Source organism: Danio rerio, chromosome 20, assembly GCF_049306965.1.
Source record: "Danio rerio strain Tuebingen ecotype United States chromosome 20, GRCz12tu, whole genome shotgun sequence".
NCBI lineage: Eukaryota > Metazoa > Chordata > Actinopteri > Cypriniformes > Danionidae > Danio > Danio rerio.
In genome coordinates, this window is record NC_133195.1 from 578658 (window position 1) to 590714 (window position 12057).

Sequence of the window (12057 nt, forward strand, 5' to 3'; positions counted from 1 at the left end):
GCAAAATAATCATGTCTAAAGAAAAACAAGGTTATTGTATAAAGTGAATGTGCATTCATTAAAATAATGGCGTTTAAAAGGGATTGGGTGACACCTGGGGGCTTGTAGTGGAAAAGCAGGTCAAGTGCAAACTAAATGAGAGGGGTCTGGCTGCAGACTCGGTGCAGATGCAATCTGAGCTGCATCCAATGCTTTTTAATGGGCTCACCTAACCCTACCCGTCAGTGACGTCACTCAATTGAGTGCATTGTGTCTGACGGTGCATCGCTGAGTGATGCAATCTCAGCTTGCATCATAAAGGCTGCATCCAGATGCTAGATTTAGTGAACCTGACCTGTAAGCTCAATAATGGATGTGGATTAATAATGAAAATATTTTCAATGCAGTTTCAGGGCTGGCCTGCTGCTCCTGACACTTTTGTCGTTTTAAGCTTGCTCTACTGAAAAAAAAAAGCTTAAACCAGCTTAGGCTGGTTGGCTGGTTTTAGTTGGTCAGCCAGGCTGGTTTTAGAGGGGGTTAGCCATTTCCAGCCTGGTCTTAGCTGGTCAGGCTGGGAGATGACCAGCTAAATCCAACTTGACCAGCCTTGCCAGACAGGGAGCCCAGCCAAAACCAGCTATGTCCAGCTTAAACCAGGCTGGTCAAGCTAGTTTTAGCTGGATTTAGTTGGTCATTTTCCAGCCTGACCAGCTAAGATCAGACTGGAAATGGCCAAAACCCCTCTAAAACCAGGCTGGTCAACCAGCTAAAACCAGCCAACCAGCCTAGGCTGGTTTAAGCTGGATTTTTCAGCAGGGTGGGCAGCTAAATGAATGCTTAAGTCTATTTAACTAATAATATTTTAATTACTTTACAACATCTATGCTATAAAAGGAACCTTATGAAATCGAAAATGGTCACATGATAAACCGTTCACCGGAGGTTTACCGGTAGCTGTAAAACGTTAGCTGTGCACTCGATTAGCATGACCTGGTGTTACACACACCTTTGTACTGTAGGCGGCGGTGTGCACCTAAAAGCTGTTTGCGTTCCGCCATTAACCAAGAGAAGAAGATGATGGCTAACAAGCAGCTTGCGCTCCAAGTTGTCTGTGCGCTGATTTGCAGCGAAAAACAAAAGCAGAAAAAGAAAAAGAAGCGATTATGGAAGAGAAATTATGTGGAGAGACGAGGCCGACCAGCACCGGCTGCTCCGACGCGCGAGCTGGAGGAGGAGACGGTAATGCAGTACTTTGTCTAGTATGAAAGGACAGGAGACGACTGTGTGCGGGTCAACAAAACGCTGCTCTGGACTTAAATCTTATTAAAAGCGTGTGTATTCTGATAAGAACTTATTTTAGGAAGACGACTTCAGGGAAGAAAGATAAACACAAATGAATTACCTAGAAGGGATGAAGAGATACAGCTGCGGCCGAAGTAAACTAGATTTATATTACTGATTATTACATTACCCGTTACTTTAATAACGTCTACCCCAACCATCACACCAGGCTAAAGTAAAAACAGTAATTATATCGAGTTATAAATGTTATTCATCAAATTACCCATAAAATAGTAGTTTAACCCCCAACATTAACCACAGCCATCTTCATAGTAAGTAAAAACTGAGTATTATTCATATAGTTTATCAAATTACCCATTAAATTGCATTTTATTAAAGTCTACGCCAAGCATCACACTAATGTAAAAATAAGATTTATTTTGTTGTAGTGTTACAAAAGTTATACTATATTTACGTATGTATCCGCAGCTGTATCCCATCTGGACTTTCAGCTGATAATCTAACGGATGATGGATGATATTTACATGTGCATCACCTGAATATTAAGGTAAAGTTGTTTTTATATTAGCACGTTCAAAAATTGTATTTAAAAAGCCTAATAAGGATTAAATATCATTACTATATCAGATATCATTTTAAAACAGCTGATGAGTGCTGTGACTGTCTTCATTCCAGCGTAAATAAATGAAATTATTTTACTAATAATATGTAATAGGCTAAATTAAACTTTGCATTATACTGTTCCTTTATAATAACTACATATGGGAATTAAACTAGAAGATGCGGCCCATGTTAGTGATTCAGAAATGGAGATTTCTGGCTCAGAAAAGCTGAGTTTAGTTCGTTTTATATTTTCACATTCACACTTTCTCCTTAATATAATTTGAGAAAAGTACTCTTTGCTCATTCTAAATCGGGAAATCATATTATAAGCTAATGACTATCAAAACAAATCATTGTTTATAGTCAATTGAATAGTGCTTAAGTTGTTTTGAAGTCACATTTACATGCAATTTCCGACCGAACACTTAAAAATAGTTGTTTTTCCTCACCATACAAATAGATGACACCGAATGCTGGGTTGAAAGATCTGCCGTGGATGACATCAGAGGAGTTTGAGTTCCTGCTCAGCGTGGTCGGACCCCTCATAACCAAACAGCATACGAAGATGAGACGGGCAATAACCGCTAAAGATCGCCTGTATGTCACCTTGCTGTTTTTGGCAACAGGTGGGTCTGCCAGAGCTATATATTAAACAATATTACAGTGATGATTCATTCTAAAGGAAACCTATTATGTCACTTTTGTTAGGGGGTTGTGTGGCAGCAGTGTGTGATTATAACCAGCTTAATTAACTGTATTGTTTATAATCAGACTAGATAGAATCAGTCTGCTGAAACACTGTGATTGACATTCTCCCTTTGTACGTGTCATCAGAGGGGGAAAGCCCCGCCCACTAGTGACCATCTCTCCCTCATTAGCATACGACGTCAGTCTTGTTTCTGAATCTGCCACTATTCTGATGCACAGGCATCTGTAGCTCCGCCCTCTTCAGAAAAGAGCTCAATCTCATTTGCATTTAAAGTGACAGTCACCAAAACACCACAATTAGCATTAAAGCCTGAAAGGGGGAGTTTCAGAGAGTTATAAAACATTATCTGTGTGGTGTTTTGAGCTGAAACTTCACTACACACTCTAGTGCAGGGATGTCAAACTCAGTTCCTCGAGGGCCGCAGCTCTGCACAGTTTAGTTCCAACCCTAATTAGACACACCTGATCAAACTAGTTGAGTCCTTCAGGACAGGTAAGTGTGTAGGAGCAGGGTTTGCTCTAAACTGTGCAGGGCTGCGGCCCTCCAGGTATTGAGTTTGACACCCCTGCTCTTGGGACACCAGAGACTTATTTCACGTCTTGTAAAAAGGGGCAGAATAGGATCCCTTTAAAGGGTTAGTTCATCCAAAAATGATCAAGTCAAGCACTTTTCCATTATTATGTTTGAGATCAGGCTTGACCGAACTGTTTAAGATGCCGAAGTTGCCACTCTAGGTTCACTCATTTGTGTTTACTAAAGATTGATGCAGCGATTGTCTGTTTTCTCTCACCATTAAATCTATTTATTTTTAAATGTGACATTTTAAAGGCTGCTAAGCTAGATTTATTTATATATTAAACTGAGAACACTTGGATGAAGGTTTTTAACAGGGTTTCCCACAGGTCATGGAGTTTCTGCAATATGATTTGAGTTTTGAATGCTCTATTCCAGACACTGAAAGTCAGGGAATCCTTGTGTATTTTTGGCCAAGTCATGCACTATCAGGGATTCTCGTTGGCCATGTTTCATGCCTGTTGTTATGATTAGGCTATTTGTGTTTGAAATGTCCCTTTAGTGATCTACTAATATACATTTTAACCATTTATTTGGCATGCAGGTGAAACGTTCAGTTCGCTCAGTGCACAGTACAAGATTGGGGCCAGCACTACTTCGCAGATAGTTATGGAGACCTGCGCCGCCCTGTACCAAGTCATGAAAAAAGACTATCTGAAGGTAGGCATGGATCACTCCCATATACTCAAGTGCTGTACTTACAATACAATTAGGAAAAAATAAGCTGTAAAAGAAAATAAATGAATGCAGTGACCATGATTATACTTTACAAGTTCAGTAGACTAAGTGCTGTGACGTTAACACATTCATTTATTCAGTTTCCTTCGGCTTAGTCTCTTATTCATCAGAGGTCGCCACAGTGGAATGAACCACCAATTATTCCAGCATATGTTTTATGCAGCAGATGCAACCCATACTACATTTATTCATGCACACACTCATACAATACAGCCAGTGTAGTTGATCAGTTCCCCTATAGCGTATGAGTTTGGACTGTGTGGGAAACCATAGCAGCCGGAGGAAACCCACGACAACACGAGGAGAACATGCAAACTCCACACAGAAACACCAACTGACCCAGCTGGAAAAAAAAATCCAACCAGTGATCTTCTTGCTTTTAGGTCGCAGTGGTAACCACTAAGCCACCGTGCCACCCACCTTAAACCATTAACACAGCTCAAAATTAAATGCCAAGAAAGTTCTCTCTTCTGCTGAACCTTGAAGACAACCCAGTCTCACGGCAGAGAGTGTCACCCCATTCACACGGGGCTTCAGCGTCAACGCTTGACTGAAGGCGTGTCTGAAGTTGGGGCTGAAGCGATCGTCATCGCAGCGTCAGCCAATGAAATTCAGTCAGCAATAGGCCACTGTCTTGCTGGTGTATTTACATACAGCAATCTGATTGGCTGACGCTTCCGTCAGCGCTTGAAACTGCACTTCTGCAGTTCGACAACACTTGACGACGTCACCCATTCAAAGTGAATGGGAAGCCTTGGCGCTGACACCCCGTGTGAATGGGGCGTTAGTGTTGGGTACCGAAACCCTTTGGACCAAATCAGCATATGAATTTCGGTGCCGAATTCCTGTGCCACTGGTGCTGCGACAAGAATGTAATGCTGGTCGCATACCAGAAGCGCTGCTCGACGATACGCAGTGCCATGCATTTTAGAATTCGCAAGTTGTCCTCTGTCCGCGGCGCCCAGCCACAACTTCTTTCGCGGCATCAGAATAGTTTCATTTTAAATAACATGCGAATGTGTGCGTCTGGTGTGTGATACTATCAGCTGTCATGTGCGCGCCGTGCCACAGCTCTGAGAGGCGCATCCGAAGTGTGACGCCCTTACGAAGCGTAAAGGGATGCATCAAAGGCGCACATAAGTAAGCGTTGTGCCACACCATTTCTAAATATTTCATTCTAAACAGCTTTGAGGGATACGGATGTCCGGTGTTTGTTCTTGTTGCTTATAGAAGGCAAAGCGCGCAGTGCGGCGCATGCGGTGAGCAACTCCCTCATCAACACGCATGATCGCGCTCATCTAATTTTGTGGCTAAAAAGTATCGGTTCAGGCACCGTTTTGGCACTGGTACCATTTAAAGAGTATCGATTTAGGTATCGAAATAAACCAAAACGATACCCAACCCTAGTCCCTGTACACTCAGTAAACAGCGGTAAGTTTGGTGAACTGATGACCTTTAGGGCCAATCGCAGCCATTTCTGTTGAGCACATGAACACAATGGCAGATTGTGACGCTCAAATGTTAGCTGGAAAAGGACGTTTTTAAAATCTCAGTACCAATTGGTACCGTATTCCAGTATCGTGACGACCCTAATCAGTGTACAGAAATGTAGTTTACATGCTAACTGTTCTGTCTTCTGTTGCCAGACGCCATCGACAGAGGCAGAATGGAGGACAATAGCTCATGACTTTGAATCGAAATGGCAATTTCCACACTGCTTAGGTGCCCTTGGTGGAAAACGCATCTATATACAACCTCCAGCAAAAACAGGCACCTTCGATAACTATAAGGGCAGATGCTTTGTGACTGCAACGGCTGCCGTGGATGCAAATTACAAGTTTATCTATATCAGTGTGGATACGCATGTGACGGCGTCTGATGCTGGACCCTTCGCTCAGTCGGGCTTGTGCAAATGGATGGATTCAGGTCTGCTGAACTGTCCTCCTCCTGAACCGTTGGCCAACAGTGAGCTGAAGATACCGTACATGTTTGTGGGCGATGAGACTTATCCTTTGAGGCCTGACTTGATGACGCCGTATCCAAGCAAGCCGACCGACCGCAGTCAGCAGATTCTGAACTACCGTCTTTCGAGGGCGCAGCGAGCGGCGGATAATGCTTTTGGCATTCTGGCGAACAGATTCAGGTTTTTGAGGAACACGATATATTTGGAGCCAGAAAAGGTGCTGAAGATACTCACGGCTTCGATGTGCATCCATAACTTCCTCCTGGAGCGCAGGTCTGAAGGATATGCACCTCCAGGCCTTGCAGACTGGGAGAATGAGGAACACAGCTTGGTTGAAGGAACTTGGCGGGATAAAGGGACTGGATCTTTACGGCCTGCGGAGCAAAAGAGGGAATGCAGTGCATCAGCTACAGCAGAAATGCAACAAAGCTTGCTGTGTGACTATTTCGTCTCGCCTGCTGGTTATGTTCCTTGGCAGGAGCAACACGTCAGCAACGAGGGGGAACTTCTGCTCGTCACATTGTAGTTTTTATTTATTTATTTTATATTTTAGGTATTATTTTTGACCTAATTTATTTTTTATAGCACTTTTTTTTTCATTTTATATAACACTCAAATGACTTTAACAGATTTGAGGAGCATCTCCACCACCAGTGTCCAGCATTTGGATGACGCAACGGCAGCCAATTTGTGCCAGACTCAAATCAGCTTATTGGTGAAGATGACCGACTGATGACGCAATTATGATATGAGGATGGTTGGAAAGCCATGATGGACAAATGCCAGTTTGTCCAGGATACCGGGGACACACCCCTACTCTTTTCAAAGGACGTCCTGGAGCAGTACAATGATCACAAAGAGTCAGGACTTCAGTTAACCATCTCATCTATAGGATGCTGCCCATTACAGTGGCCCCTGGTTATTCGCAGGAGTAACCGTGAAGTATTCCGCTTTATTTTTTACAATTATTATAGATGTTTTAAAACTGTAAAACCCCTCACTACACACTTTATACACTTTTCTCAGACAGGCATTGCCTTTTCACACATTTCTCTCTTGTATTAATACTCTTAAAGTTCATACCTTTGTAGAAAAACACGTGCAATATCCGCTTGTTAAGTGGTGACGTGTTTGTGACGTATGTAATACTGTTTCCGGGTCCAAGCCGCCATTCATTTGAGTGTAGAAATCATTCGTTTATGATCACGTTTTATTCCTGTCACACATTAAAGTTAATTTTATATCAAATCATAGTGTACACAACAATCTCTGGGCTTGCTGCATAACAAATACCAAAAATTTAACAATTTATAAAAAATTCCTCACTTTCTGGCCATCGGATATTAGGCATGGACACATATACTGCCATCGTGATTTTCGAAAGCCTTAAATCGCTTTGTGAACGTTTATTATTACCATTTCATGAATCTCCCCATTCAGTTGAATAGAGCGGTTGGACCCGGAAACCGCTTCGCGTGACGTCACACTTAACAAGCGGATTACGGACATCCCTAGTAGGGAAAAGGCATTGCCGGGGGAGACATCGATGATGCAGACTGCATATTACAGATCCTACATTCAGCAATCCAGTCTCTCTGTTTGGTTTTTTTTTTTTAGCTCGAACAGTTTTCTGTGGTATTGCATTTTACAATCTAAATAGAACACGCATTGTTAAAATGCACAGTTGTAACAAATAGTTGCACTCCTAATGTAGTTACTCCATGAATATGAAAGTGTTTTACACTAAGCCAGTTGAGCTACATGTTTTACTATTACTTATTAATTAGTGATGGGCGTTTCTGACCATTCTTCATTTCGATTAGTCCACAGGTTTGACAAACGAGTACTCGATTAATCGGGGGTGGAGCTTAAGCAAGAGGCGGGGCTTGTGTGTGTCATAGCGACAATTAAATAAAATTCAATTTTAAATATATATATTTTATTTAAAGCCCTGTTAAAAATATTCAGATCCGAAACCTACGTTTACAATTCTGAAATGCGCTGCGTGGGCCGTGGCGCGACGCGGCGCTTCTGCTGTGTGCCCCCCTTTACTCAATCTGCGCTCAGGTCTCGTCTCTAGAACGCAACTCCCTGCAGCCATAACCCATCAAATATCAAACTACCGCCCAAATAACACCATAACCAATCAGAAAGAATGAAAGTGATTTAATTATACAGCCAATCGGTTATCGTTTTCATGCTCGATCATCGCTGATGCGTTCGATTAATCAAATAATTGTGCACATCTCTATTATTAATACATTTTGTACATCTGTGTCATGGAAATCTAACATGCATCTTTTGGAAATGATGCTGATTAAGAGACCCAGATCCGTTGTGTAGAATAGACGATGCAGTTAGCCCTTCAGCAGTGTAGTACTTGCTTTGTTGCAGTCCATCCTGGTTATAAGCAAAGAGCAGGTTTCCAAGGTTCCCTTCAAATACCCCAAGGGATGTCTGCACTTCGCTCATGAGGATTATAAATAAATAAATAAATATATATATATCCCTAAATGCTAAAAATATTATTACTTGTTGGGGTGTAAAAATGTAACATCCTGTGGTCCTCCATGATCTTCTGCCATCTCACTTACAAAGTCAATGTTTGGTCATTTCTGCCATTCAAAGTCAGATTTCAGAAGAGCAACACATGCACTGTGTAGTATTCTTCTTCGGCGGGCCACAACAATGGCATGGGTGTTCAGGGATAAATAGCCACAGGGTCGTGTTGGGTGTTGCCTCACCAGAGGAAACATATTTAAGAGATTGAGTTGAGAGCAGAAGTGAAAGCCTTCATGGAGAAGGATGGAGTGGCGGTTCCTGTGCCTAGTGATCCCAACTGGCTCATGAACTTCGCTTGTCTAAGTCAGTACTTTAAAGTAATTGTGATGATCCAAGATCCGATGTTTTAAATAACAGAGAATTCCGTCAGTCACAACAGGTTACAGCACAATATCAACACTCTGAAGGAGAAGTAAGTTCCAATGGCCATTGCCCCTTTCAATAACATCTACAAATATAAGAGGAGTGTGGCGCCAGACACCACGACTGAGCAGCATTCAAGCCTAGGTGTTTGCTACTCTCATTACCTTTCTAATCACCTGGCCTGTTTGTACGATCAGTATAACCATAACTGAATCTCTGTGTTCTGTTGCAGAATGCATTTATAATGATGTGTTTGCTTTTTTACAAGGTGCTGAGAAACCAGCTTAAGTTCATGCCGTACAATGATATTCACAGAATAGATGTTACTGGAATGGAAATTTAAAGTGCAATGAATTTAAAATGGACGAACGTTTAACAGCATACAAGGAATTTAGAGATGGACTATCACGGAGTACCCTGCAGAGTTCATTGTGACCTTCTTTGGAGTGAAGAACCAGTTGTGGATGATCAAACAGAGTTTGAGCTTCATTCTTGCTAACCAGGCAAAATCTACACAAATGTGTTCCACTGAAAGGTTCAACAAATCCCAATGAGCTGTTTAAAGCAAGATTATCCCCCGTAACTTGTATTGCAGAACCAAACAGAGAATTTTCAAGTCATCAATAAGTGTTCAGAATCTTATCAGAACCGTAAGTCTTTAAATCATCGTTTAACACGGAGACTCAAGATGATTGATCATTAACACAGGGTTGCGTTTAGGAGGCAGATTTTTTTAAAGTAAATGCAGTTTAGTTTGTCGACACTCCTTTTTAAACCCAAAGGATTCAGTCTCAAAGTCATCGTGATGAATGAAGTTCATTCATAAACTAATTTTAATTTAATTTTCTCATTTAGTAGGGGGAAATCTTGGCGTTCGTCCACTTCATGCAGTGTTTTTAGGGATGGTGTTGAGGAGTTTTCTGAACCCGTTATATGTACAGAAAGATCTCACACATCCTGCTTCTCCACAATTCAATCACAAGGTTATGCGTGGATATAATCCATGGTGTTGACAAAGTTGTGAGCAGTCTTTTAGGTGTGCTTTGCAAACAAACAAGTCAACGTCTCCCGGAGTCGGTTTGTCAGTTCTCGTGGAAGCAGTCTGGCTTGAAGTTCTTTCGTGAGTGCTCCTTTGCACAGCTTCAATGCTGTCCACTGTGGTTTGCACAAAAGTGTAGAAATTTCACAGCTTCAGCATAAGACAGGTTAAAGATGAAGTGAGCTTTGAACAGCTCGTCGAAAGCTGCTGCAGAAGTTTGAGCCTTGCATGGTACAGCCTTCTGCTCTGCTTTAGTTCTTGCACTCCCTAATGCAGAGGAGAAGAGGCTGTCTGCATCAGCACACTCAAGACATGTGCATAGGCTATCTCCTGCCTGTTGAATAATAACATAAAAATGTTAGTTGTGTTTTCACAAGCAATAACAGTCGCCATAAATGGAAAAGATTTACAATTAGCATCCCATTTTACCAAAGTATTAAAGTTATTATTATAATAAACACATTTGAATTAGATTTTTAGTAAATAGGATAGCACTTGAGATCATTTCGAGGGGTTCCCTAATTATACCCAACTTAAGGTACCTCACGAGCTTTGCAGCTTGAGCTGAACTGATCTTGGCTGATTTCTGACGTCCTCTTGAAGTTGGGGCTCGAAGATACAGGAGCAAAAGAACAAATCCTCACCACTGACGAAAGATAGGATTAAAAAATAACACCACAGGAGTTAAAATCTAATCAAACAAACCTTTTATACTAATGTTATTTGAATTAATTCATCACATTTGTTGCTATAATTTAACCTCTTATGTAATCTTGAGCCCAAAACACACCCGCCGATTTCAGGTGCTGCTAGTAACACTTTGCTATCGATAATGACAGCGGTATATATAAATCCTCACCACTGACAAAAGCCACTGACTAAAACTAATATAATTAACCCCTTACAAAAAATGACTGCGGTTTAAAAATAAATACTGCAGCTGTCACGCCGTGAATCACCATCCGCCTCACCAGACTACTAATCACCCACACCTGCAGTCACCAGCTCACTATAAACTCACCTCATTCAGTCACTCTCTGACTGGAACAAAAGTCAGATGGTTGTCCTCGACGACTCCCTCCTTTCCTGTCTTCCTTAAAAAGTTCATACAAAAACAAGCATGAAATCGTACAATTTAATGATAGAATGCATCCTTTATCACTGCCAGCTTCCATAGGTACATACATTAGATGTCGCCTACCCTGCTGTTGTCTATTAGATGGAATGCGTCAATAGAGCCACCATTTTAGTACAGGGTAGCGCTTCCTTAAAATGAATGCGGGACCAAGCTGCAGAGACAGAGATACACACATATATCTATGATCAGGAGTTTTCCCGGTGGTCAGTGCGCAAGTATATTTTTAAATTACGAAAACAAAACATCTTGTCATATATATATATATATATATATATATATATATATATATATATATATATATATATATACATTGTTTGCTGATTTTATTTAACAAAACTAGCATAAGCCTTGTGTTTAGTGTGAGCTGGTGCTACTTTGCCTTATGGCGAATGCAGTAAGGGACTGTATTATCATCAATAACGTTATTTGTTGTGCACAAAAGTTCGTAACATACAAAAACATAAGCAAAATCTCACCTATGAAATGTTCCGCCTTTGTGCTTTGTTGTTTTTGTTTGCTCGTTACTACACCCGTACACAGCGCTAAAGTCTAGCATCTTTATGTTGGCACCCTGTCTTGACTAGTGCGGTTGAATGACTTTTGTAATTGGAGAACTGTACAAATGTGGCAGCGCTATTGACGCATGCTCAGGGTCCGTATGCTTCTCCATCAAATGATGTCACTTCCTTTGAGTCATATCCCTAAGCATGTATTGCACACATTTTATGTTAAAATTTCATGCGAAAGTGACAGGACTGGCATGGAGACAGTTGTAAAATATAATTTATTTGTGGAATTTATTTATAATTTGATGTATTTAATGATGTGAATGTTGATTAAACTCGCTTTTTCTGAAGAATTTTTCCCTAAATAACAGTTGTTGTTTTTTTTGCATAAAAAAATCTATTAAAGCTGTAGCTTTGGGCTGAGGACAAGCACAGTGACCGGGTTTGTGCAGTGTAGTGTTATTAATAAAGAAAAACGATCTGAGAACCAAATGAATGACACTCCTTTACAGAACATATCATAGAAGTCAATCATCTTCATGTTAGACATGTTTTGGGATCAAATACTTTTAATTCACTGTA

At 41.1% G+C, this 12057-nt stretch overlaps 1 protein-coding gene across 4 annotated transcripts; it reads left to right on the forward strand.

Annotated features, from left to right (window-relative positions):
* The first annotated feature begins 1042 nt into the window (after positions 1 to 1042).
* si:dkey-121j17.6 lies at positions 1043 to 7452 on the forward strand. 4 transcript variants are annotated; one of them, XM_073933910.1, is made up of 6 exons: positions 1043 to 1218; positions 1750 to 1828; positions 2345 to 2510; positions 3711 to 3826; positions 5551 to 6420; positions 6497 to 7452. In XM_073933910.1, the coding sequence occupies exons 3-5, from the start codon at positions 2345 to 2347 to the stop codon at positions 6391 to 6393; spliced, it is 1125 nt and encodes a 374-aa protein (XP_073790011.1). In that variant the 5' UTR covers positions 1043 to 1218; positions 1750 to 1828; the 3' UTR covers positions 6394 to 6420; positions 6497 to 7452. The 4 variants fall into 4 exon arrangements, with proteins under 4 accessions (XP_073790011.1, XP_021324229.2, XP_005164484.2 ...); XM_021468554.3 differs by having other exon boundaries at positions 5551 to 7452; XM_005164427.6 differs by lacking the exon at positions 1750 to 1828.
* The last annotated feature ends 4605 nt before the right edge of the window (positions 7453 to 12057 follow it).